Source organism: Megalobrama amblycephala, linkage group LG6, assembly GCF_018812025.1.
Source record: "Megalobrama amblycephala isolate DHTTF-2021 linkage group LG6, ASM1881202v1, whole genome shotgun sequence".
NCBI lineage: Eukaryota > Metazoa > Chordata > Actinopteri > Cypriniformes > Xenocyprididae > Megalobrama > Megalobrama amblycephala.
This window is the reverse complement of record NC_063049.1, coordinates 1,571,445-1,597,707: the sequence shown is the minus strand read 5'-3', so window position 1 is coordinate 1,597,707 and position 26,263 is coordinate 1,571,445. Positions and strand designations below refer to the sequence as shown.

Here is a 26,263-nt window from a genome sequence, read left to right as displayed (position 1 = left end):
GTTATCTAATAATCTTTTCCTAATTATAAGCCCTTGTTTCATAGTTGGCAATAAGTCGTTATTATTTATACAGTCTTGTAAGGCTTCCAATAAAAGATATTTTATAATAAAATAAAATAATAACCATCAGGACCTGGTGATTTACCAGGTTTACTCTCTTGTATGGAAATGTCTCACACGATTATTTACTATTTTGACGGGATATTCTTTTTTTATCATCTGAAAAAGGAATTACAAGTGCACCGGTCTGAGCTTGAGCGCGCTCATGGTGAAGCTGTTTGCAACTACAAGAATCACGTGACCGCGCGGCGGCGAGATCAAAGTTTGTCAGCTGCTCTGCGCGCTCCCGTCCAGTTGGTGGCTGTAATGCAGCTGAGTCAGTTTGCAGAACAGCAGTAAACCTCAGAAGAAAAGGGAGAAGAGTGTTTTTGGAGGATCAATGGCGTTTCATCACTTGTTTTTGTGTCTAGTTTGTGTTTTAAATGTGTCACGAGCTCAGATCTACTCTGCGCTCTATGATGAGAAAACATCTCGTCTGTTCCTGAAAGAGGGACTTCAGACGGGCTCTGTCGCGGTCGCCAACTTCACTGACCACATCAACAACACAGGGTAAGGGATTGAATAACTTCATAAACATATCAATAACACAGGGTAAGAGTATGAATAACCTCAAAAAACATATCAATAACACAGGGTTAGTGCTCATTTACGAGTGCTTGAATAGCTGTGATTCGGGATCAGTTGTTTTGATAGTGGACTAATGCAAGTATGTATGTTCAGATAAAATTTTAAAAGCATAGTATTAGAAATTATATATTAATAAGTCTATATGTGTTGTTTTAAAGCACCAAATGAGATCAAGAGCTGTGGTGTCACTAAAAACAAAACAAAAACCAATTCATTAACATGAAACAACATGAAACATGTATTACTCACCCTCATGTCGTTCCACACCGTAAGACTTTCTTTTATCTTCAGAACACAAATTAAGATATTTTTGATGAAATCCGATGGCTCCGTGAGGCCTGCATAGCCAGCAATGACATTTCCTCTCTCAAGATCCATTAATGTACTAAAAACATATTTAAATCAGTTCATGTGAGTACAGTGGTTCAATATTAATATTATAAAGCCACGAGAATATTTTTGGTGTGCCATAAAACCAAAATAACGACTTATATCCACAAGTTTCCTACGCCCCATGAGGCCTTGCGTCAAAAGTGGGAGTGTCTTCCGGTTCAAAGTAAACAAGCTGGACGTGACACTCATTCATTCAACAGTTGACAGTCATTCAAGATTTAACGATCCAAACTTACAAACGTTTGTTTTTTACTTATATTTTTAAGATTCCAGCATCAATATTTGAACAATGTTTTACAATAAAAAAAAGTTACAGTAATAGTAATTTATTAATTTATGTCAGGAGTGCACATCAATCGTGCTAAATCTAACTCATATTTATATTGACATGAAAAGAAAACACATGCCTGTTCAGTTGCGCCTGCTTCCATTTATTTACGATCACGAGAATGCACAAAACAACTCCACTAAGGCTTTTAAATCCAAAGGCTTAAACATTTAGAAATATATTGATAACATACCCTATGTTTACGTCACTTTTCTGAGCCTCTCTACTGATTTTCCTCTAAATTATGCGATGATTGCAATCCGAGGACGTTTGCGCGATCTCTCCGTCTATCTATCCTGATCCTTTCAGCCAGAGCAACAGAGGGAGCTCATGAGAAGACAACAGGAGTTATGAGTTATACGAGTTAACCGGAGTGTGTGAATCTGTGAAAGATATGCATTTGTCAGGAATCAACAGGCACAGGGAAGAGACAGATAAAACATTAACTAATAAATACACGATTATAAGTATTTCAAAACACTGCTTCAGGAAGCTTCGGAGCGTTATGAATCAGCGTTATGAATCAGCGTTATGAATCAGCGGTTCAGAGCGCCAAAAGTCACGTGTTTTCAGCAGTTTGGTGGTTTGACCCGCGACCAGATTCATGATTCGACACACTGATTAATTTTTGCTCCGAAGCTTCCTGAAGCAGTGTTTTGAAATCGGCCATCACTAAGTAAGTCGTTATTTTGTTTTTTTTGGCGCACCAAAAATATTCTCGTGGCTTTATAATATTAATATTGAAGCACTGTACTCACATGAACTGATTTAAATATGTTTTTAGTACATTAATGGATCTTGAGAGAGGAAATGTCATTGCTGGCTATGCAGGCCTCATCGGATTTCATCAAAAATATCTTAATTTGTGTTCTGAAGATGAACGAAGGTCTTACGGGTGTGGAACGACATGAGTAATTAATGACATTATTTTCTTTTTTGGGTGAACTAACCCTTTAAAAAAAAGTACCTTAAGCCTCTAAAGTCTGTAGGTTCAGTGTCAAGTCAGCTTCATTTCTATACCACTTTTTACAAAACAGCTTGTTTCAAATCAGCTTCACGGTGAGAAACAGGATAACAACTAATGTTATTTCTATTTCTTGTAAACATTATGCTAAAATGAATGTACTGTTTTTATCTATTTTTTTCTGTTTTTCTGTCTCCTGTTGTTTCCTAACTAACCACATATCTTTAAGAAAGCTGAGAAATTTTATGCTAATGAACATTGACTTTCAGAAGCGACAGCCAATAGGAGTGCAGATTGTCACATGTCACTCGTCTCTAGTGCAGGCTAGACAAAACGGATCATTTAGGTCAGGGGTCGGCAAGTAAGTTTGGCATCGGGACAAAAAAAATTTCTGCATTAGATGGCGGGCCAGAACATAGTCAAAGGATAATTTAAATTTATTGATGAAAAATGCAACTAGAATTGCCTGTGACAGACTGTTACAGTGTGTTTTGTAACTGATAGTGAGCTTTTACTCTGTGTTAAATCCTGTAGTAGGACAGTCTTTAACCCTCTGGGGTCTGAAGATTTTTGGGGCCCTGGAGAAGTTTTGACATGCCCTGACATTTGTGCTTTTTTCAGTTTTTCATAAACATATTAATGACACAAGTGTCATTACACTGTATTCAGCACAAACTCGGCTACAATAATATGTGAGGAACATGTATGTACATGTTTGTGTTTTTGAAGGAATAATGTTTATGCATAGTAATGGCCAAAAAACAAATATTAAATCTGTGTTCACAAGACTTCTGGATATTGGAGGTTGTAGATTAGAGTTTTTGCTTCAAAATTATGTAAAAATTATCCTGCCTACTCGTTCATATAAAACAATATATTCACTTAGATTTTGTAAGACACTTTTTTTCAAGAAACAGTATGTGTGGAGGCGTGAATCATCATGAATAATGCTGTGATTCACACCTGAGAAGACAAAAGATCCACATAATGAGCCGCACAATGAGCTCTTTCAGTCAGGCAGGCTGTGAAAAAACCCTCTGTGATCACGCTGATAACAGGATTAATGTCCACTCTTGACAAAAACATGATTTTTGTGATCTCATGCATGCACATATTATTGCACATCAGCGTTTCTTTAGACATAAGTCTCATGTTTTTGTCATTAGTATTCACTAAGTTACAGTTCATTTTCTGAGAACTATCAGATTGGAGTTCGTTCAGAGGGAGACGAGAGATCACGCATCATGTTAGTTTTCTTTATTTTACAAAAAGCACAACATTTTGTTGTTACTCTGAGTGTATACAAATAAAAGAAGATATTCCACAGATTAAAATGGTGTATAACTCTTAATTGTATGTGCAACATTGATGGAGTATTTTAGTCTCTTTCACACTGGTAAGAAAAAAACCGAGGTGGTATCGCCGGCGATACCGCCGACTCAAGAGTGTTAACAAAAAGCCACATCAGTGTGGCAGTGTCCAGGTTTTACACAGGATAAATTAATAAAGTGGAGTAGTGACCTGGCGAGTATCTTGATTCACCAACGTGCAACACAGGCCGCCTTGCTAAAACACACACACACACACACACACTGACACTTTTTTTTTTTTAAAACTTTTTTAACCTATTTCAACATCGTGATAATACTGTATACCATGATAAAAAGCTTCAGCAATTAATCGCAACGTGAAAATTTGATACCATCACATGCCTAGGTTTGAGTGACTAATAATCAGTTGAACCTGATAGAAAATATTTATTTAATGTTATCCATGTTATATTTCATCTGCAATACCAATGTGGACTTTTATAAAGATCCGATTGGCCATTAACTTTTAAATGCATCATTATGCATTAATATGAGGAGAGTTCTCCACATGAAAGACCCGCGACTGTAGATCAACGTGCTGCATTTCTCTCTGATACGATAGGAAATGAACTAAATGAATTGTGATGGAGGATGTAAGATGATTGACAGGCCAGTTTACGGTGACAGGATGCGACAGAGAGCAAAGACGCAATTGTATGACGTGATAGTATGTCCCAAAGCTTGTCTACTCTTTTGCTACACACTCAAAAGTAAGTGCTTTTTGTTCACAGAAAGAGTACGTACTTTTAGGGCGTAGTATAAGTAGGCGAATTGGGATACAGCATTTGTTTTTGTTTTGTTCTCTGTGACCCCGCCCGCTGCCAGTTTACCCAATATTATTTCAACAACCTGGGTTGCCAGTTGGTGGAAAACAGCGTATCGCAGCCACGGAAGCCAGCGGACGAACTGGGTCAGAGATCGCAGATTCTAGCAAACTTAAAAGCCTCAGCATCTATCTAAAATTTCTGTGACCAGAGCCATATTAAAACGCAGATAAATCAACTCATCAACTTACACTGTAAGTCTCCCCGTTTTCCACTGTCTACTGCACTCGTTTCGGTTTTGAGCCCTCAATCCGGCAACCCGCGTCTGAGGAGGAGGACTGCAGTACCCATTACAACCACTAGCTGTCAATATTACATACTGCACTTTTAATCCTGGGTAAAGCAATCCTGAGATATCAGTTGCTTCACCTTTCACACACCTGAACCCTGGGTTAATGTTCTTATTTACATATTTGTGGTGTCAGTGTCACTGATTGGACGAACGCAGCACATGGCCTCTTTACAATAAAGGCTGTAGCACAGTGCATCCTTGTATTGTAGTATTTTATTTAGTAGCGCCGCTATATTTATCTTTTGACAGGAATGAAGCTGAGGGAGTGAGGATAGATGTACAGTGTGTTAAAAGTTTGTTTTTACATTTGACAAAGTTGCTCCATGCTATGCTAGTTGAAAGCAGGACTTGCCGCCATATTGGATGTGACGTCAAATGACGTGTCTCGCTGAGGTCGGGGTTGAGTTGGCAGGTCTGATGTCCGATTTTGAGCGGCATTCCAGGCTATTTCCAAGTAGGAGTTGGGAAAAATCTGAATCTCATGAGTTGTCTGGAACGCAGCATAACATACTGATTGTTCAGCTGATGAAACGTCTTTCAAGACTCTTGATCTGGGAGTTGGTCTCCTAAACCAATACGAACACATTCTTAATCGTGTGAGCCAGTGAGAGCAGTCATGGGGTGGAGCAGCACCTGTAGCTCCGCCCACGTATAGCTCCGCCCACTAGTTCTCGCGCTGCTGACAGTTTCTCTGACAGGAGAGGCAGCAGTTTGGGGAAACTTTTTCTCAACATTATATGAAGGATTTTCGAAAAGGTATTGAATTAACATAAAATTAAGGAGGCTCCCTTACTGTTAAGTGGAAAAAAAAATCTAGAAAAAAAATCTTTCAGCGAGTTGCATATTTTAACGTGGGGTCACAGAGGCTAAATAAATAAATGCCGTATGTCGCAAATGGACTAGTTTTCCTCACAGTAAGCGTAACTTCTAGTTCATTCTCTTGAATGCAAGTGTTGATGTAGTTCATGTCTAGTGTTTTGGACTAACCTGCCAATACCGTGGTGAATAAATATGATATATATATATATATATATATATATATATATATATATATATATATATATATATATATATATATATATATATATATATATATATATATATATATATATATATTTTTTTTTTCTTTTTTCTTTTTTTTTCCAGGAAATGTACTGTGGGATCAACATCATATTCAAAACAGTAAAAAAAAACTCTCTTTTTTTTTTTTTTTTAATTAAGGGCAAAAAGTATACACTGTATATAAAAATATACAAATAAAAAGAGTGAATTATCTAAAATACTCTATTACTATCAGATGAATATCAACAATAGAAGCGCCGGAGATCATTTCTCTTTTATTTCATCAGACCTTTTAGAGCTTCAGAAGAATAAACTCAACAGAAAACTTGTTCACACTTCCTTCAAACAGAATCATGGCTGTTTCTTTTCCTGATGTTTGCAGGTTTTGTGTGAAAGTCATTTAAGACATCTGTGAACATTTCACTGTTAGTGAAAACTAATGAAAACCTAAATAACAAAAGTGGAAACTAACAAAATAAAACTGACCATGAGTTAATTTTAGTCTTTGATACACAATATATTAATCAGTCAATTTTGAGCATTTACAATCAATCCACCTGCATTAAACATGACACTAGATTTACATTCAGCTCTGTTAACTTTGACAGCTCTAAAACACTGAAACTAAATATAATGGAAGAAACATCAACAAAACTGGAACAAAACACTAAAGTAAAACTGACAATGAAAATGAAACAAATTCAAGAATGTTAAAAATGTCTTTAATAACCATGACTAAAACACATCCACGGTATAATCTGCGTCCAATCAGGCGGGGTCTCACTGGAGATCTGATACACTATTTCCATCTGTGGGAAAAACAAGATCATGTAAATATGACATCCCTCATTTCCATCATCACTAAAATATGAGTGTGCAGTTTTTAACTAGAATTGGACACATTTCTGTGAGATAAAACACTTACTTTTACTTAAAGCAGCAGCAGGTGAGGGCGATGATGATGACGATCAAAACCACCGCTGATACTACGCCAATGACGACAAAATGTGTGGTTCCGCTGTTGGACAGATTATGAACAATATGAAGCATTAAGAACACGTTTTAAGGATATTTAATGTCTGTGGAGCACAAAAGCAGTTATTAAAATGTCAAAGCTGCTTCATTAAAACACTGTTAGGGCCGGTTCACTCTGAACATGTTTCTACATGAGACACACATCAGTAGAACGAAAAGGTTTTTGGGCACAGCATTTTTTTTAGTTATCATATATAGTCCATCTGGGTAGTGCGGTTTACAGTCGACTAAATACATGGGCATTTTACTCTAGTTTTAATGAATACAAAAATTAGTCACATTTTCGTCATGCTGCATAACGGTTAAATTGATTGTTTTTCATCACAATTAAAATCACAGCAATTGTTGTCATTTGAGAATTATTGCACTTTATGAGCACAAATCAAGAGAATGTCGACTCATACGCATGCTAAACAAACTTGCAACGACATGCATCCGGGTCTGTAAAACAAGGGCTTAACATAATTATGGCGTTATTTTAATGACAAAAGTGGAGAGCACTTTATTGTGACGTGAGAGCACATCCATGCAACGTGCGGGTGTGAATCTCTCCCCTCGTGCACGATTACATGGATGTGCTCTCACCTCACAATAATGTGCTCTCCACTTTTGTCATTAAATTAACGCCATACATAACTTGTCTTTGTATGAAGATAGAAAGACTTACAGCAGCATGATGTTGTTCTGATGGTGCTCAGACAGTATCTGTTATCGCAGTCAGTGCAGATCTTACAGTCAACGCTGAACCTGAAAGAACTGGAGAGATGAGACGCGTTTACAAAGATGTACTGATGACGTGATAACAGAGGAAATGCCCTCCCTGATCCAGCGGTTCTGCTTTAGTGATTCCAGGACCGTGTGGCTGAGATGAGCTGTGCTCTGAGTTCATGGCCTGGAGATGCTGTCAGATGTCAAGTTTCTTGTCAGTTGTCGTGTCAAAAGATCGTTCTTCTGCCCAAACGTAGTCTCAATCCTGTTCTCGAAACACTCACACCGGCGCTGATTCTCGTCATGTCGACACACAGTTTTGCGGAGGTTAGGGTTAGTTGATCTGGGTGTTTTTGGACTCTTAAAACCGAAGTGTTGAAAACCACAACCTTTTTATTTCTCAACACATCTGTGTGTCTAGATAAGGACGACACATTTTGTGTTACTTTTAACTCAGTGTGTTATTCCTCTCAACACAGAAAGATTTAGATCTTTTACGCACAAATGGGTTTTAATCACATGGTTTGTGTCAGATGTTTTTTGTAAAATCGGGCCAGAAAATATCACATGCATGCAGTACAAAAACAACAAAACACACATGAAGATATTTTTGATGAAATCTGAGAGGTTTATGATTCCAAAGACAGCAATAAAATCAACACTTTCAAGGTCCAGAAAGGAACTAAAGACATTGTTAAAACAGTCATGTGACTACAGTGGTTCAACCTTAAAGGATTAGTTCACTTTTAAATAAGCTTTTCCTGATAATTTACTCTCCTCCATGTCATCCAAGATGTTCATGTCTTTCTTTCTTCAGTTGAAAAGAAATTAAGGTTTTTGATGAAAACATTCCAGGATTTTTCTCCTTATAGTAGACTTCAATGGGCACCAAACGATTGAAGGTCAAAATTAGTTTCACTGCAGCTTCAAATTGTTCTACATGATCCCAGATAAGAAATAAGGGTCTTATCTAGTGAAACCAGTGCTCATTTTCTGAAAAAAATTGAAAATTATATAAGTTTTAACCTTAAATGCTCATCTTGAACTAGCTCTCTTCTTCTTCTTCTCCTCTATTTGAATTCCAGCAGTGTAGACGCTGCTAAGCGTATTACTGCCCTCCACAGGTCAAAGTTTGAACTAATATTTATATGCAATATGCTAGTTCAATAGTATATAACAATTAATTCAAATAGAGGAGAAGAAGAAGAAGAGAGCTAGTTCAAGATGAGCATTTAAGGTTAAAACTTATATAATTTTCAATTTTTTTCAGAAAATGAGCGATGGTTTCACTAGATAAGACCCTTATTTCTTATCTGGGATCATGTAGAACAATTTGAAGCTGCAGTGAAACTAATTTTGACCTTCAATCGTTTGGTGCCCATTGAAGTCTACTATAAGGAGAAAAATCCTGGAATGTTTTCATCAAAAACCTTAATTTCTTTTCAACTGAAGAAAGAAAGACATGAACATCTTGGATGACATGGAGGAGAGTAAATTATCAGGAAAAGCTTATTTAAAAGTGAACTAATCCTTTAATGTTATGAAGAGACAAGAAATATTATTGCACTCTAGAAAGAATACTTGCTTCTGGATTATTTTGCACATTTCGTGATATTCTAGAGCATCATTAGATGAGAAGCAGCGCATTATTGAGTGAAGGTGTTTCTCAGTGGAGATGATGGTAACACAGCTTGGACTTGAACATTGCTCCATAAACTGATGTTGTTGATGTGTTTGTGTCAGGTGGGCGTATCTGGAGGTCAGCACCAGCGCCGCCTATAATGACTCGCTGCAGGCGTACGCGGCCGGACTCGTGGAGGCTCAGGTCACCTCACAGGTACGCCACGTCACAAATAAACCATAATGACATGGATCAATCTTTAATAAAGGCCTGTAGATATGTTTTAATTTTGAGAAGGACACATTAACAAAAAATTCTGATTTATAAACCTGTGCAAATAATGATAATACGGTCACAGATATAAAGTCGCACTCTCAGGCTTTTAAAAATAAAGTTGCTTTATTGGCGTCGATGGCTCCATGAAGAACCTTTAACATCCATGACATCTTTCCATCCCACAAAAGACTCTTTATAGTGAAAAATTGTGGCCTTCAAGTGGAGTCATGATACGCTCTGTGTTTTTCCATGGACGTTTTGTTACACTTCCTGTATTCTGTCCCATGTGCCATTTTGTAGTCAGTTTGTAGTTTTTCCCAGTTCTTCCCCAGGTGTGTCTGATGAACTCATCTTGTTAAGCTTGTGTGATTAAATACACCTTGAGTTTCTCTTGCTCGTTGTCAGTCATTGGATGTCTTGATTTTTCATTAAAGTCTCTCCTGCAGTTAGATCCGTTCCTAGCATTACAATATGGATGTGAACGATGGCAGCAAATAATCTCTTGTGAAGTGATTTTAATTTTACATGCTTTATTCTGATATTTAGGTGCTGTACAAAATAGCTTCTAGAAAAGATGTAAAGTTAATCGCCAAACACTTGTCACATATCATTCCCTCATTGTTTTTATAGAAATTAATTTAGAAAAAATTAACTTTTCTAGCTGATCCACACGCCATCAAGCATGTAGGTCATCCCGATTTGCCTTTTTAGTGTAAATAGTGCAGTTCAGATGCCCAGATGATGCATTAAATTAACCGAACAAACGATGTGTAGATGTTGGACACTTCTGATGAGTGCAGAGTCTGTCATTACCACATACTGTAACACATAACCGCCTTGAGAAGGTGCATAAAACTGTGGTTTCCTAGTGCACATGTGTGACATGATGAGAGATCATGTGCTGGACACAAATAGACAACACTTCATGATAGGCAGCAGATCCATGAGAGCACTGCTGAGTGAGTGAGATCTTCTCCTGTGGTCTGCCGCAGCTCATCTACCAGCACTGGATGAACACGCTGATGGGTTACTGCGGCCCGTTCGCTCGAGACGTCGGCTACTGTGAGCGGCTCAAAGACTACATCAGCACCAACCTGCAGTGGCTCACGCAGCAGATGGACGCGCACACCGACTGTCCGTACTGGCATCAGGTGACTGCTTCACTTCAGCTGCAGGCCTTTCTCTAACATCCCGTCTTATTCCACTGTCTGTGTAAACATTACACCCACTTCAGAGTTAAATTTCCTGATAATTTACTCTCCTCCATGTCATCCAAGATGTTCATGTTTTTCTTTCTTCAGTGGAAAAGAAATGAAGGTTTCTGATGAAAACATTCCAGGATTTTTCTCCATATAGTGGACTTCACTGGGGTTCAACGGGTTGAAGGTCCAAATGTCAGTTTCAGTGCAGCTTCAAAGAGCTCTACATGATCCCAGACGAGGGCTGGGTATTGACACAATATTCACGATTCGATTTCTATTAACATGCTTTCGATTTGATTACGATTTCGATTCGATATCGATTATTTTGGATCAGTTAGAGTACATGCCACATTTTCTAGAGGAAAAAAACTACACGGGAGTCAGCTGGTACTACTATAATAATATTGAAGATTAAATTAACTTATTTATATACAAACACTTCAATTACACTCAATGATGTTTTTATTATAAATAAAGTTTAGAATTACATGATCATATTTCTACTCCAATTCGTTTTTTTTTTTTTTTATAAATATAAACATTTAAATCGTAGCTGATTTTTATTCAAACATGCATTAAATATTGAAGAACATTAAAGATTATAATGAATATGTAACGGTGCATATCTATATTTATCAGAATGTTGCTTTCTAGAGTCACTTTTCTATCTGACTAATGAGTTTATGGTCACTGAATATGTTTTTCTGAGGTAAATGTGACGTCACGTGACATTGAAGCTGTTTTATTGAGTCTTTCCGAGGTTGAAGCACTGATTGAGCGATTACATGAGACATGATACGGATTTCAGTAAGTTGTACTGTATATTTTAACATACCTTCAGATGTTCATGCATGTTTATTTCACTGTAACTGGTATTAAAGCGGAGGAGAGGATGATCACATGCTTCTCTTTAACTGAGGCGCTAAAGCGATCTGTCACGCCACATTAAACAGCGCCAAAACGGTATTTATTTTCTGAATCTCATAATAAGATGGACGTCATTTGAAATCTGAGACTTTGCTTCATATCAAAAGTAACAAAGCTCAAAGATTATTGCGATTTATTGGATGGGAGGCGCTACATATTCTGCTCATTCATCAACTGAAAACAGACTAGACTAATCGATTCTTGGGATTTAAGAATCCATATCGGCACATAAAAATGAGAATTCGAGAAATCAATATTTTTCTATAAATAGCCCTATCCCAGATGAGGAATAAGAGTCTAATCTAGAGAAACCATTAGCCATTTTCTTAAAGAAATAAACATTTATACACTTTTTAACCACAAATGCTCGTCTTGCACTGCTCTGTGATGCTCCACGCATGCCGTAATCATGTTGGAAAGGTCACGTGTGACGTAGGTGGAAGTACCAATCCAGTGTTTACAAAGCGAACGTCAAAGACTAAGTCAAACGGCCTTTACAAAAAAGGTAAAACAACGATGTCGGACGATTTTGAAGTTGGAGGAGAAAATGAGATGGAGTTTCCAACATGATTATGTCATGCGTGGAGCATCACAGAGCAGTGCAAGACGAGCATTTGTGGTTAAAAAGTATATAAATGTTTATTTTTTTAGAAAATGTCCAATGGTTTCTCTAGATAAGACTCTTATTCCTCGTCTGGGATCATGTAGAGCTCTTTGAAGCTGCACTGAAACTGACATTTGGACCTTCAACCCGTTGAACCCCAGTGAAGTCCACTATATGGAGAAAAATCCTGGAATGTTTTCCTTCATTTCTTTTCAACTGAAGAAAGAAAGACATGAACATCTTGGATGACATGGAGGAGAGTAAATTATCAGGAAATAATCCTATTGACCTCGATCACCTTCTGACGGTCATTTTAATTTGTGCATTCTGATTCCTGCATTAATTTGCATACTGAAGAGTGATTGGTTGCTGTTGCATCAGCGTCACTGACTGAAGGGGAAGCGTCTCTAAAGCTACAGGACTGTTTTTCAGCCTCTTCTAGTTTATGGCCTGTTCTCTTTCAGGTCCGTTTGTCTCTGCTGCAGCTGAAGGGTTTGGAGGACGGCTACAACGGGCAGGTTGAATTTCCTTTAGGGAGTCTTTCCATCAACCCCATGGGCTTCCTGTGAGTATAGCTTACTATAGCCTTTTTTTCTTTAGTCCATCTGCATTATTATTATTATTATTATTATTATTATTATTATTATTGCATGTGCGCTCTTCCTTTCTGCGTTACCGTTCAGCCTTTTCCAGATGGGAGGAGACCTGGAGGACCTGGAGGCTGCGCTCAACAAATCCAGCCGCTCTCGGAGCGTCGGCTCGGGCTCGTGCTCCGCTCTGATCAAACTCCTTCCGGACGGCAAGGATCTGCTGGTGTCACATGACACGTGGAACACCTACCAGTCAATGCTGCGGATACTGAAGAGATACAGCTTCGCTTTCCACGCGTCTCCCACAGGTGTGAACACGATCATGAGTGTGTTCACATAGTTTGTGTCCTATATTGTACTAATCTCTGTTCCTGCAGGAAAGGACATTAATCCCGGGAGAACTCAGGTGTTTTCCTCCTATCCTGGCAGTATTTTCTCCGGCGATGACTTTTATTTGCTCAGCAGTGGTTTGGTGAGACTCTTTTAATCGTAGTTAAACTGTTATCTTGTTGGATGGAGCAGTGCTTATTTCTTTAATAATTGTGTGTTTTCTTCAGGTGACTTTGGAAACCACGATTGGCAACAGTAATCCTGACCTGTGGAAGTTTGTGCAGCCCCGCGGCGCTGTCATGGAGTGGCTCAGGAACATCGTGGCCAATCGACTCGCTGAAAGCGGTCAGGCGTGGGCGGACATCTTCAGCAAGCACAACAGTGGGACGTAAGCAACTTTTAGTGCATCATGCACACGCATAATTACTAAACAAGATCATTTGAATAAAAGCAGATGGTCAGACTAAATTGAGATGCATGCTTGGCCAGGTACAACAATCAGTGGATGGTGGTCGACTACAAGCTCTTTGTCCCGGGACAGCAATACTCAAAACAAGGGCTCTTCACAGTTCTGGAGCAGATCCCGTAAGTGTGCTTGTCCTGCGTTAGTCTAAGAAATCGTCTCCGCACCAGGCATTCATACACCAGAGGTCAGACGTTTGGAATAATTAAGATCATTTCATGTTTCTGAAAGAGTTTCTTCTGCTCACCAGAGCTGCATTTATTTGATCAGAAACACAGTAACATTTTTAAATCAGCTGTTTTCTATGTGAATATATAGTAAAGTCTTCAGTGTCACATGATCCTTGTGGATTTTTGTGGAGACTGTCATACATTCCCATTCAAAAGTTTGGAGTATGTAAGTTTAAAAAAATAAATCAGTACTTTTATTCATCAAGGGTGCATTAAATTGATCAAAAGTAAAAATAAAAGATTCTGTTTCAAATGTTCTTTTGAACTTTCTTTTATCAAAGAATCCTGAAAAACATAATGCATCACAGTTTCCACAGAAATATGAAGCTGTTTTCATAACTGTCAACATTGATAATGTTTCTTGAGCAGCAAATCATCATATCAGAATGATTTCTGAAGGATCATGTGACACTGAAGACTGGAGTAATGATGCTGAAAATTAAAGTACACTTTACTATATATTCACATAGAAAACAGCTGATTTACACTGGAATAATATTTCACTGTTTTACTGTATTTTTGATCAAATAAAAGCAGGTTTGGTGAGCAGAAGAGACTCTTTTAAAACATTAAATGATCTTAATTATTCCAAACTTTGACTGGCTGTGTAACTCAAATGAGAAATCATTACTTCTTGAATGATAAACTCATTGATCAGCAGCAGGAACTGTGGTGTCTTCTGTCTGTTTCCTCAGTGGGATGATCGTAACAGCAGACAGATCGGAAGAGCTGTATAAGACAGGATACTGGGCCAGCTACAACATCCCGTGAGTAAAGAGTCACAGCTGCACGGCCGTCAGACATTTGTGTAAATATTACCTGGTTTAAACCAAACACAACTCGTTTATGGAGACTGACGGACATTGCAATATTCTTGGAAGTATTTTTTAGGTGGAAGAATGTTTTAGAAATGTAGTTTTCTGTGGACAGATCATCATCAGGCGTAACGCTGAAGTCCGTGTCTGTAGTTATAGTTGAGTTGAGAGAACGGTGCATCCGTCTGGACACGGATTGAGTTCCAGCAGCTCATTCCTGTGAATAACACCTCATATGATTATTGATTTAGGCACATTCAACAAATTAATTTACTTTGGACAGTTGAGAAATTTCATCTTGCTCTCCAAACTTCACTTGTAAAGTTGTCATGATGTCATGTGATGAAGTCATGTGTGCATTTATAGTGTTTTAGACATAAATGTAAGATTTAAGACGGGTCTATATTTAAGCGGTTCACACAGATCACTTGTTCCCACCACAGAATAAAAAATAAAAGAGGTAATTGCCAGATATAAACTTGCAATTCTGACTGTTCAAGTTATAAAGTCCAAAGTGCAAGATATATAAAAGTCATCTCACAATACTTTTGTTGTGATTTTACAAGAAAAAAGTCAGAGCTGTGAGGTGAAAAAGTTGCAATTACCTTTTTTATTCTGTGGCAGAAAAGATAAGTGATTAATAACCATCTTCGCTGGAAAATGTTCTAAAGAAGAAGTTGAAGAGGTTGTGAAACCACAGAGTCGCTCTCTCAGCAGTGTTGATGTATTTATTATCTAAGTGTGAATCACATGACACACTGACCTCATCTGTCACAACCTCATAATGTCCATCTTCTGTCTGTAATCGCACGCTTCTGCCTGCTGACGGATGAAGAGAGACTAAACCGCTGACAGAAGTCAATTCTCCTTTATTTATATAATGATTTATACAATACAGATTGTTTCAAATCAGCTTTACAGTGATAAACAGAAAAATAATGATCGATGATGCAAACAGGGTTCATTTCAGCGTATTTGCTGTAGGGTTATTGTTTAGTTTAGGATTACACTATGTCTTAACCAGACGTGATGGAAGAGGAATCCAGCGAGACACAGTTTGTCTGTTCACACCAGACACGACACGCCTATGAGACGCAACAAAACAATCGAAAATCACAGCCAATCAGAAGAGCATGTGGGTGGAGTCTCTCTGTAAGCACACTGCCCTCGCTATTAAATCAATCGAAAATCACAGCCAATCAGAAGAGCATGTGGGCGGAGTCTCTCTGTAAGCACACTGCCCGCACAATCAAAAATCACAGCCAATCAGAAGAGCATGTGGGCGGAGTCTCTCTGTAAGCACACTGCCCGCACAATCAAAAATCACAGCCAATCAGAAGAGCATGTGGGCGGAGTCTCTCTGTAAGCACACTGCCCACACAATCAAAAATCACAGCCAATCAGAAGAGCATGTGGGCGGAGTCTCTCTGTAAGCACACTGCCCGCACAATCAAAAATCACAACCAATCAGAAGAGCATGTGGGCGGAGTCTCTCTGTAAGCACACTGCCCGCACAATCAAAAATCACAGCCAATCAGAAGAGCGTGTGGGCGGAGTCTCTCTGTAAGCGCACTGCCCTCGCTATTAAATCAATCGAAAATCACAGCCAATCAGAATAGTGTGTGGGCGGAGTCTCTCTGTTAGCGCACTGCCCTCGCTATTAAATCAATCGAAAATCACAGCCAATCAGAATAGTGCGTGGGCGGAGTCTCTCTGTTAGCGCACTGCCCTCGCTATTAAATCAATCGAAAATCACAGCCAATCAGAATAGTGCGTGGGCGGAGTCTCACTGTAAGCACACTGCCCTCGCTATTAAATCAATCGAAAATCACAGCCAATCAGAATAGTGCGTGGGCGGAGTCTCTCTGTTAGCGCACTGCCCTCGCTATTAAATCAATCGAAAATCACAGCCAATCAGAATAGTGCGTGGGCGGAGTCTCTCTGTTAGCGCACTGCCCTCGCTATTAAATCAATCGAAAATCACAGCCAATCAGAATAGTGCGTGGGCGGAGTCTCTCTGTTAGCGCACTGCCCTCGCTATTAAATCAATCGAAAATCACAGCCAATCAGAATAGTGCGTGGGCGGAGTCTCTCTGTTAGCGCACTGCCCTCGCTATTAAATCAATCGAAAATCACAGCCAATCAGAATAGTGCGTGGGCGGAGTCTCTCTGTAAGCGCACTGCCCTCGCTATTAAATCAATCGAAAATCACAGCCAATCAGAATAGTGCGTGGGCGGAGTCTCTCTGTAAGCGCACTGCCCTCGCTATTAAATCAATCGAAAATCACAGCCAATCAGAATAGCGCGTGGGCGGAGTCTCACTGTAAGCACACTGCCCTCGCTATTAAATCAATCGAAAATCACAGCCAATCAGAATAGTGCGTGGGCGGAGTCTCACTGTAAGCACACTGCCCTCGCTATTAAATCAATCGAAAATCACAGCCAATCAGAATAGTGCGTGGGCGGAGTCTCTCTGTAAGCACACTGCCCTCGCTATTAAATCAATCGAATATCACAGCCAATCAAAAGAGCATGTGGGCGGAGTCACTGCAAGTGCAATACCCTCACAAAACCAAATGGAAATTCATAAAATAAACAATAAACTTGTTTGTTCAGGTTTGTTTATTTGTAAGATCTGAGGTGAATTGACCACTGTCTCTTTCAGTACGCTATAAAGGTCATCAAAATAGATGCATTAGACGCTTTTGACATTTAAAGCACATAATCAGTATCTGAAGTTATCATTGTCATACTTTGCCTGTTGTTCCAGCCACGACTTTGCAGAAATAAAAATAATTTCTAAGGTAGAACCATTTTAAACTCTGATTAACATGGAATAGACACCTTTCGTCACGTGTTGTGGCATCGTGCCACGTCCGGTTAGGACATGGCGTTAGTTCCTCACACCTACAGGCAATTCCCAGCCTCCAATTCTGTACATTCCTGTCCTGCATGTCTTTGATTGTGGGGATGGAATCCCATGTGAACTAAACACAGAGAGGCCAGGACTGGAGCCACTGTGACTAAAACATGCTAGAGATCTGGAGCACAGCAGTTGTTGTTTTCTGTGCAGGTACTTCGAGGAGGTGTTCAATGCGAGCGGAGGTCAGGAGCTGGTTCAGAAATACGGGTCCTGGTTCTCCTTCAGCGAGAATCCACGAGCACAGATATTCCGCAGAAACCAAACTCTGGTTACGGACATCGAGTCCATGGTGCGTCTGATGAGGTACGGCCCTGCTGCACACCTTCAGTTCTTGTGTTTCTTTGATGGCTTCTGTCTTCATTTGGCCCTTGAATGTGTCCGTGCACCGCAGGTATAATAACTACATGGAGGACCCGTTGTCCCGCTGCGACGCCTGTGACCCCGTTCAGAACGGTGAGAACTCCATCTCTGCCCGATCCGACTTGAATCCTGCCAACGGCACATATCCGTTTGGAGCTCTGAAGCAGCGGCCTCATGGTGGAACAGACATGAAGGTCAGTAACGATAGCTGCGCTCCCATCCAGAGTGGTGAATTCAACTTGTGCGCAAACTTGGAGTATTACTTGCAGCTGATATCACACATGCACCTTGTGTTTCCTAACATTCCTGTTATCCTGCAGATGACGAGCTTCGGCCTCTTCCAGCAGTTCCAGCTCTTGGCGGTCAGCGGTCCGACCTGGGATCAGACACCCGTGTTCCAGTGGAGCAAATCTCCGTACAGCGACCTCCTGCACATGGGCCATCCGGACCGCTGGGACTTCAGCCCCGTCCACGTCAGATGGTCCACATGAACGGCTAACTTTCATTACCTGTCCTAATCCAGAAGCCCATGATGATCAACATGATGACTGCAATCTCAGGAAGAAATCAGCCGCAGTATTTTGATTATAAGAAACTGATATTTTGACCAAGAGAAGTGTTTGTGCAGTGATGCATTCTGAAAGAGATCCTCTGAAATATTCTGTGTCTGTGAAATGACAATAAATCAAGACGTGATTGTTCTGTTGCCTCATGTGGTCTCGGAAGCGTTTCCTTGCATTCTTGATGTGATTATATGAACTATTTTTATTAAAAGAATACATCATAAGCCAAGTTACATGTGAAGAATGCATTTAGGTGTAGATGTGGGGCGGGGAGGTGTTTTAAAAAGGGAACCTTCAATCCTGTAAAATTCCTAAACTTGCAGTACATCCAGTCTTAACTGAAACAGCTTTGTTTCATCAGACAAGCAGATAATAGATGTGTTTGAGTTCATGCAGATTGGCGTCTGAATTGCAGAAGTGCATGCTGGTTAGAAATTTTGTCTGATTTGCAACAGTGCCAACACCACATGACTGTGACATATGGCATCAATGCACCGCGAGAGCAGTTTCTCAAGAGCGGCTGCACAAGCTCTGATGATGACACAGCTGTTTCACGATTGGCCAGATTCACCGCATGACAACGATCACATGTGTTTCATGTTTATTCACCTTCATCTCATCTGATGCTCACAAATCTGTGTTTTTGTAACCGTAATGATATATTGTCATGTTTATCAAAATAAAACTGATAAAAAAATGTAGACCCCACTTTGTTAGTGTTTAAGTAGTATAGGCTTATGTTGAACTTTATTCTTGCACATAATGGCACTGTATTTACCAGTGTTGGGGAAGTTACTTTTAAAAGTAATGCATTACAATATTGCATGACTTAGTTACTTTTTAATGAAAAGTAATGCGTTACATTACTTTTGCGTTACTTTTTCTCACCTAAGCATGTTTGTTTTTTAATAACTACAAAAAATTTCTGTTTTTGGCAAATGTTAAGACCCTTTCACACCAAAAGTGAAATGAATAAGCCTCAGGCTGAGGGAAAGGCATATTTCCTCCTGTACAGTAGAGGGCGCCGCTCAAACAAACCTTTCAGATGTGCTCTGGATTAAAGAAGAATAGATACAGGAGAAGGAAGTTCAACACTCTTATTTCTAAATCTAATCTAAAGTATTGTTTGTTTATTAGTCTGGCTGAATCAGATCATTGAAGGTCAGCAGCAAAGACATTGGTTAATAAAGTGAGATTAAATACATAAAGTATTTGTGTAATTTAATATAGTTAATTACAGGTTTGCATTCAATTCTGAGATTGCACTTCACTGTTTTTAGTCATTTTGAGGAATACTGAATGTTTTGGTGTGAGTGAGATGAGTAAATGCATGTTCACATTTAGACAGCCAGAACTACAATAACATCATGTTCACACAGAGACACCTCTGACCTTTATTTCTCTCAACATGAGGACAGGAGAACTGTCAGTCAAATGTGAAAACAAAGTAACTTGTGTTGCTTATTTGAAAAAGTAACATACTTTGTTGTAAATTGAAAAAGGTAGTGTGTTACTTTACTAGTTACTTGAAAAAAATAATCTGATTACGTAACTCAAGTTACTTGTAATACATTAACCCAACACTGGTACTGAACAAAGTACTGAATGAAAATTTTTTCTGCTGCTTGTACAATTGTGTATTTGACAAATATTGCATCTCTTCCTCTTCAGCTGTGATAAAGTACGCTAACACTGCACAGGCGTCACTGCAGGAAACAGAAGTGTCCAACGGTCTCCGACTGCAAGCAGCAAATCTCGTTGATCGATTAAAGAGGCTAAATGGCGCTATTTTAAAAGGTTGTTATTGTGTTTATAGGGTGTTCTGTTACAGTATTCCCAGTCTGTCTGAAACACTCTGGTTTCTACAAAAGCCCCTCCTTCAGAAAAGTTTTGAGTGCTCTGATTGGCCAACTAAACCAATGTGTTATGATTGGCCAAACACCTCAAGCGTGTGTACACCCCTTACCATAATCGTGAGCTTTGTCGTGGAAATTCTCAATACAAATCTGACTTCACCACTGACAATTTAAACAACTCCTAGTTGTTAATACAATACTACAGTATCTCGAGGTAATTCCCTGAATTCCTGAATACTTACAATACAATACAATACTTCCCTGAAGTATGGTGATGGCGTCCCGTCAAGAAGATACTATCACTACCTCAATCACACTTTAGCTGTTACTTTTGTTGTCTTTTGAGCGTAGGATCTTCTATTTAGCTGCGCAGCATATACCTGACACAACTTCAAAGTTGCTCATTGTAGAAAAGAAGTTTTATTTACGGCCGGGAGGTCACTCGTCACAACAACAGAGTGAGTCTCTCTTAATAGAAAGATACATGCACATTTAAGTCTTACAGTTGAGTAAAAATCAATGTCTTCATCACTGTGATTTGTTCTGGTGATTGGTTTGTAATGATCTAAGCTAATCATGTGACTTGTCTTTGACTTGAGCATCCTTAGTCTGCATTTTCTGTACATTTCATGTTGACGTAAAATATTTCTATCACAGCTTCAGCTTCCAAGGCTTTGTATACAGCCTGCGTTGTACTCTCCCAGGTTCAGGAAGCTGTACACAAGCTAACTTTTGGGTTGCGCTGCTCATGAACAGTGTTAGAAAAAAGAGCGGTTTTGCTTTCGCATCCAGACACACAGTGTCTCCACAACATGACGACGACACTTCTATTCTCTGAAGGTTCGCCTTCTCTCTTTGCGAATGTTTTTGGGTGGCATTATGCTCATAATTCACATTGTGACGTGGACATTTGAGGAAGTAATATCTGGACTTTGAGGGGTTTTATGCAGGCCTGGATCAGTGTTCTCTGTGAGATTGAATATAATTTACTCTGTGTTAGACTCTGCAGAACATATACATGCACACATACATCACACACTAAAGGTAAAGTAAAACATTAGCATTAGTAAATAAGCCAAATGCACCTAATGGCACACCGGTGCGCTGGAATGATCCATTGTGTCCCACCAATCAACTCCAAGGACTGGCGTTCACTCTTCTGTAATGCAATTTATACAGAGCTGAATGGACTAACATGGAACAGCTGTGAATAAATGATGTTTTATTAACAACGTTTGGGAGGAGCATGTTCAGATAATTAACCTAATTAATACAAGTGGAGAGCATTCAGTTAATCAACGATAAGAGGTGTATATACAGCAGTCTTACCTCTGTTCATTGACAGTTTATCAGCATCTCTCCTCCACACCATCTCCTCACTTCTAGTCCAAACTATTCCTATCTCAAAATTCTGGCCATAATTCTGAGCCCCCTGGACAGCACGCTAAATTCTCATAACCTTCACTCTGCTTTATTATATGTAAGTGTGAACTCGTGAATCCAGTTTAAACAGGACTAAAGAGATGGAAGACGAGGAATCTAAAATCAGAATCAGACCTAAAGGAGATTTGAAGAGCATCACCCGTGGCACAGTCAACAAGACTAGAATATCCAAACAATTAATTCTGTTTGCGACTATCAAAGTCTGGTGTCTCGATCACAATCATGATGTAAAAAAAGACTTGCAGAAAGATTCATTGCAGTGCACTAAACTTTACAGCTTTGCAGTAGCACTAAAGAGGTATTCCAGATAAACACATTGTAAAACAGTCCCAGATTATATGAGAGGAACATATCAGACGTAAGCATCCACGCGGTGAAACCCTTTCAGTGGTCTGCTTGGCGTCTGCTTTGCTCTGTCCGGGATGGGCGACGGCGGAGGAGTGTACAGGCTCTTCTGCTTCGGCTCGGAGGAAGGACTGTGATGTGATGACTTCTCTTGGGTCTTGGAGCTGAAGTCACAAACATCTAATCATGATTATGTTCAGTGGCAGGACATCTTGGTTGAAAATTCACAAAAGTGAGGGGAAGGACTTTATTTCAATGGTCCACTTAATGTTACTTTGCACCTATATGTAAGGTAATGCCTGTTAGGTTAAGGTTCGGGTTAGTAGAATAAGTTGACATGCAGTACAATGTCTAAAGGGGACCATGGAAATAAAGTGTTAGCAGGTGAAGCACTTCAGAAATGAAACAGAATCCCAGTCCCTCGATTCATGAAAACTTACATTTTAACTCAAATTGACTTTGTACAACTCAAAATCTCAAGTTTGGACCAGTTTAGCACACTTTCCTGATTACACATTAGATGCCTTTTACATGAATGTTGGGTAACACTTCATTTTAGTGTCCTTTTTACATGTACTTACTGTAGTAATAACATTAAATTATGCATTATTACATACAGTACTACCAGGTTTGGTTTAGGGTTAGTTGTATTTTACACTATGTACTTATAATTACAATAACTGGGTATAACTAGGTACGAACCTTGAACCTGATCTTAACCCAAGTAGTTACCTTATATTACCCAGTGCTTCCTTAGGTAAATACTCAATGAGTGCATGGACTTTAAAATAAACCCTATTCCTAACCCTATAGAGAGCACAAGTTAATTAATACAACACAGTACCTAAATGTATAATTGCACTGTAACAAGACACCTTAAAATAGAGTGTATCTCCATCTTGAAGGGTGAATCTCAAGGCACTTGGTTGCAATATAGGCTTAATTTTCTTAATGCAAAATATCACTCCTTGATTTTGTGAACTAAAGATGTGTTTTAGCAATATACTCAGAGGTTCAGGTCATTTTTTGTCCACTTGGCATTAGATTTTGTGCGATAATACCTGGATTTGCAGGCCTGGTTCCCTGCAGTGATGCTGTAAACGAGTCCTCCGACCAGCAGTAATGCCGATCCACCCCATCCCACAAACAGCGCCACTCCCGGCTCAAACCTGTCTCCACAACAAACACCTTTACAGCTCTGATCCGTATCAAGAGCACATTTCACCTGATTTAATTTCCGTACTGAAATATTCACTTTTTGGCCTTGTAGTTGGGATCCATGAACTCAGAAATCACCTTGTGTCCGTACCAGCTGTAAGCAAACATCCCGCAGAAACCTAAAACAGAAACGAAGACGAGTTGAGAGGAGCAGGAACATGCCGAACAGACCGGACAGGTGCAGATGTTTACCGGATAGAAGGTAGGTGATCCCTGCAGCAAAGGTTATTCTTGCATTCACGATTTCAGTGCCCCCAAGTTTTGTGCACTTCATCCCCACCAATGCCAGAGCGGATCCGATGAATCCCAGAAGTATGGATGTGATGACGAGAGATCGGCACAGATGAATGTATGCTGTTGAAAGATGGACACAGCAATAGTCACATTTATTTGTAGTGTTTTTCACAGTGCACTAATATTGCATTATGAGATGAATATTTCGCACATGCACAAGTCCTTGACAAATTGACAATTCTTATTTTTTATGGAATATTGCAGTTTATTATGATATGTTAAAGGTGCCCTCGAATGAAAAATTTAATTTATCTTGGCATAGTTGAATAACAAGAGTTCAGTACATGGAAATGACATACAGTGAGTTTCAAACTCCTTTGTTTCCTCCTTCTTATATAAATCTCATTTGTTTAAAAGACCTCAGAAGAACAGGTGAATCTCAACATAACACCGACTGTTACGTAACAGTCGGGGTGTACGCCCCCAATATTTGCATATGCCAGCCCATGTTCCCAACATTATGAAAGGCATTAGACAAGGGCAGCCAGTATTAACGTCTGGATCTGTGCACAGCTGAATCATCAGACTAGGTAAGCAAGCAAGAACAATAGTGAAAAATGGCAGATGGAGCAATAATAACTGACATGATCCATGATAACATGATATTTTTAGTGATATTTGTAAATTGTCTTTCTAAATGTTTCGTTAGCATGTTGCTAATATACTGTTAAATGTGGTTAAAGTTACCATCGTTTCTTACTGTATTCACGGAGACAAGAGAGCCGTCGCTATTTTCATTTTTAAACACTTGCAGTCTGTATAATGCATAAACACAACTTCATTCTTTATAAATCTCTCCAACAGAGTAGCATTAGCCGTTAGCCACGGAGCACTATCAAAGTCATTCAAAATCAGAAGTAAACAATATAACAGTATACAATACTCACATAATCCGACGCATGCATGCCGCATGCATGACGAACACTTTGTAAAGATCCATTTTGAGGGTTATATTAGCTGCGTAAACTTTGTTTATGCACTGTTCAAGGCAAGCGCGAGCTCTGTGGGCGTGGACCACGGGATTTAAAGGGGCCGCAGCATAAAATCGGCGCGTTTATAATGATGCCCCAAAATAGGCAGTTAAAAAAATTTATTAAAAAAAATCTATGGGGTATTTTGATCTGAAACTTCACAGAGACATTCAGGAGACACCTTAGACTTATATTACATCTTTTAAAAACATAATCTAGGGCACCTTTAAATTCATGTTCCACGTAATCTTGCATCAGAATAACCATCAGTGATAGTTCGATGTCTTTCACCCCCTACACACTAACAGTGCAAATGTTCAGGATCTTTAGGTTAGTGTGTGTACAGAAACGGCCAGCCTAAAACATTATCGACTGGAGTGAAGTAACGTTCTGATAACACTTACTCTGCAGAGCCAGCAGGGAGGGAAACTCTTTGCAGTCGGAGACACCGGTGGAGTCGGAGAGACAGTCTTTCCAGAGGTTGGAGAAATAGTGAGATGACGTGAGGACTAAACTCTCCACTTCAGAGTAAGTCCAGTATTCCGTCGGCATAGTCGAGCAGACCAAGATCCAGCCGCAGGCGCAGGCTACAAAGCAGCCTATTTCAGTGTACATCAGCACCGTTCTGTAATGCATGCTGGGATGAAAATATAGAAGATCTTTTAAAGATCTTAACTCGGCGAGAAGACAGACGCACCTTCCGTCAGGTGTTGGAGGGATCTAGTGCTTTCACTGGTCTGAGGGTGGAGGACGCTGCTTGTTTGTGGTGTCATCAATGCCACTCTCAAACTCTGTGTTTATTATATACAGACACCCATATCACATGGTTTTGTAAAATAAAGTTTCCAAAATAATAGTAATAATAATTTTTATTTATATAGTGCCTTTCCAACACCCAAGGTCGCTTTACAAAGTTTAAGGAACAAAACCAAATAAACATCAACATCAAAATGCAATACACATACCGATGCAAAAAAAGCAAAATACAGATGTTGCTTACAAAGTTAGGTTAGAGATACAAACAAGGAGGGATTCAAACAAATAACATATCCATAACAAGGTACAATTTACAGATCAAGAGCTGAAGGGTAATATTCAGAGAACAAAACAAAAAAAACATGTTTTTAAGAGGTTTTTGAAGGAGAGAAGGGAGGATGGTTGACGGATATCTTGAGGAAGAGCATTCCCACAACAATGAAAGACCTGGCTCCCAGTCACCTGACTAAACTTAGGGGTGACCAACAGTCCCACACTAGAAGATCGTAAGGAGCGAACAGGAGCTTAAGGCTGAAGTAAGTCAAGAGAGCTTTGTATGTGAGAATTAGTACCTTGGAGTTTATACGCAAGGAAACCGGAAGCCAATGAATGTGATAGAGGACTGGAGTAATGTGCTCATTGTTTATTGTGTGAGTGATCAAGCGGCCTGCAGAGTTTTGAACATATTGTAATCATTTAATATATTTTTAGCTGAAAGGCCATAAAGAAGTGAGTAACAGTAATCTAGTTGAGATGTCACAAAGGCATGTGTAACAGTTTCAGCATACTGCTGACTAAGAGAGGATTGAATAC

At 39.4% G+C, this 26,263-nt stretch overlaps 2 protein-coding genes and 1 long non-coding RNA gene across 3 annotated transcripts; 1 reads left to right on the top strand and 2 right to left on the bottom strand.

Annotated features, from left to right (window-relative positions):
* Nucleotides 1-347: 347 nt before the first annotated feature.
* plbd2 (phospholipase B domain containing 2) lies at nucleotides 348-18,716 on the top strand. The gene is made up of 12 exons (XM_048192572.1): nucleotides 348-609; nucleotides 9,407-9,500; nucleotides 10,553-10,711; nucleotides 12,758-12,858; nucleotides 12,977-13,191; nucleotides 13,261-13,355; nucleotides 13,441-13,601; nucleotides 13,703-13,798; nucleotides 14,602-14,673; nucleotides 17,795-17,947; nucleotides 18,036-18,198; nucleotides 18,325-18,716. The coding sequence occupies exons 1-12, from the start codon at nucleotides 440-442 to the stop codon at nucleotides 18,493-18,495; spliced, it is 1,650 nt and encodes a 549-aa protein (XP_048048529.1). The 5' UTR covers nucleotides 348-439; the 3' UTR covers nucleotides 18,496-18,716.
* Nucleotides 6,336-8,397, bottom strand: LOC125269640. Its single transcript, XR_007185161.1, has 3 exons — nucleotides 7,623-8,397; nucleotides 6,846-6,938; nucleotides 6,336-6,729 (listed from the first exon to the last, which is right to left on the bottom strand). It is a non-coding gene; the product is annotated as an uncharacterized LOC125269640 (long non-coding RNA).
* A 1,362-nt stretch (nucleotides 18,717-20,078) lies between the features above and the next one.
* LOC125269638 (claudin-10) lies at nucleotides 20,079-25,454 on the bottom strand. The gene is made up of 5 exons (XM_048192571.1): nucleotides 25,099-25,454; nucleotides 23,622-23,783; nucleotides 23,467-23,548; nucleotides 23,273-23,380; nucleotides 20,079-22,375 (listed from the first exon to the last, which is right to left on the bottom strand). The coding sequence occupies exons 1-5, from the start codon at nucleotides 25,328-25,330 to the stop codon at nucleotides 22,219-22,221; spliced, it is 741 nt and encodes a 246-aa protein (XP_048048528.1). The 5' UTR covers nucleotides 25,331-25,454; the 3' UTR covers nucleotides 20,079-22,218.
* Nucleotides 25,455-26,263: the final 809 nt, after the last annotated feature.

Coding starts and splice junctions, on each gene's coding strand:
- LOC125269638 (XM_048192571.1), bottom strand. CDS start 25,330: ATGCATTACAGAACGGTGCTGATGTACACTGAAATAGGCTGCTTTGTA. Junction 23,784..25,098: donor CTCCCTGCTGGCTCTGCAGA/GTAAGTGTTATC, acceptor ATCTTTCAACAG/CATACATTCATCTGTGCCGA. Junction 23,549..23,621: donor GATCACCTACCTTCTATCCG/GTAAACATCTGC, acceptor TTTCTGTTTTAG/GTTTCTGCGGGATGTTTGCT.
- plbd2 (XM_048192572.1), top strand. CDS start 440: ATGGCGTTTCATCACTTGTTTTTGTGTCTAGTTTGTGTTTTAAATGTG. Junction 9,501..10,552: donor AGGCTCAGGTCACCTCACAG/GTACGCCACGTC, acceptor GGTCTGCCGCAG/CTCATCTACCAGCACTGGAT. Junction 13,602..13,702: donor AGCAAGCACAACAGTGGGAC/GTAAGCAACTTT, acceptor ATGCTTGGCCAG/GTACAACAATCAGTGGATGG.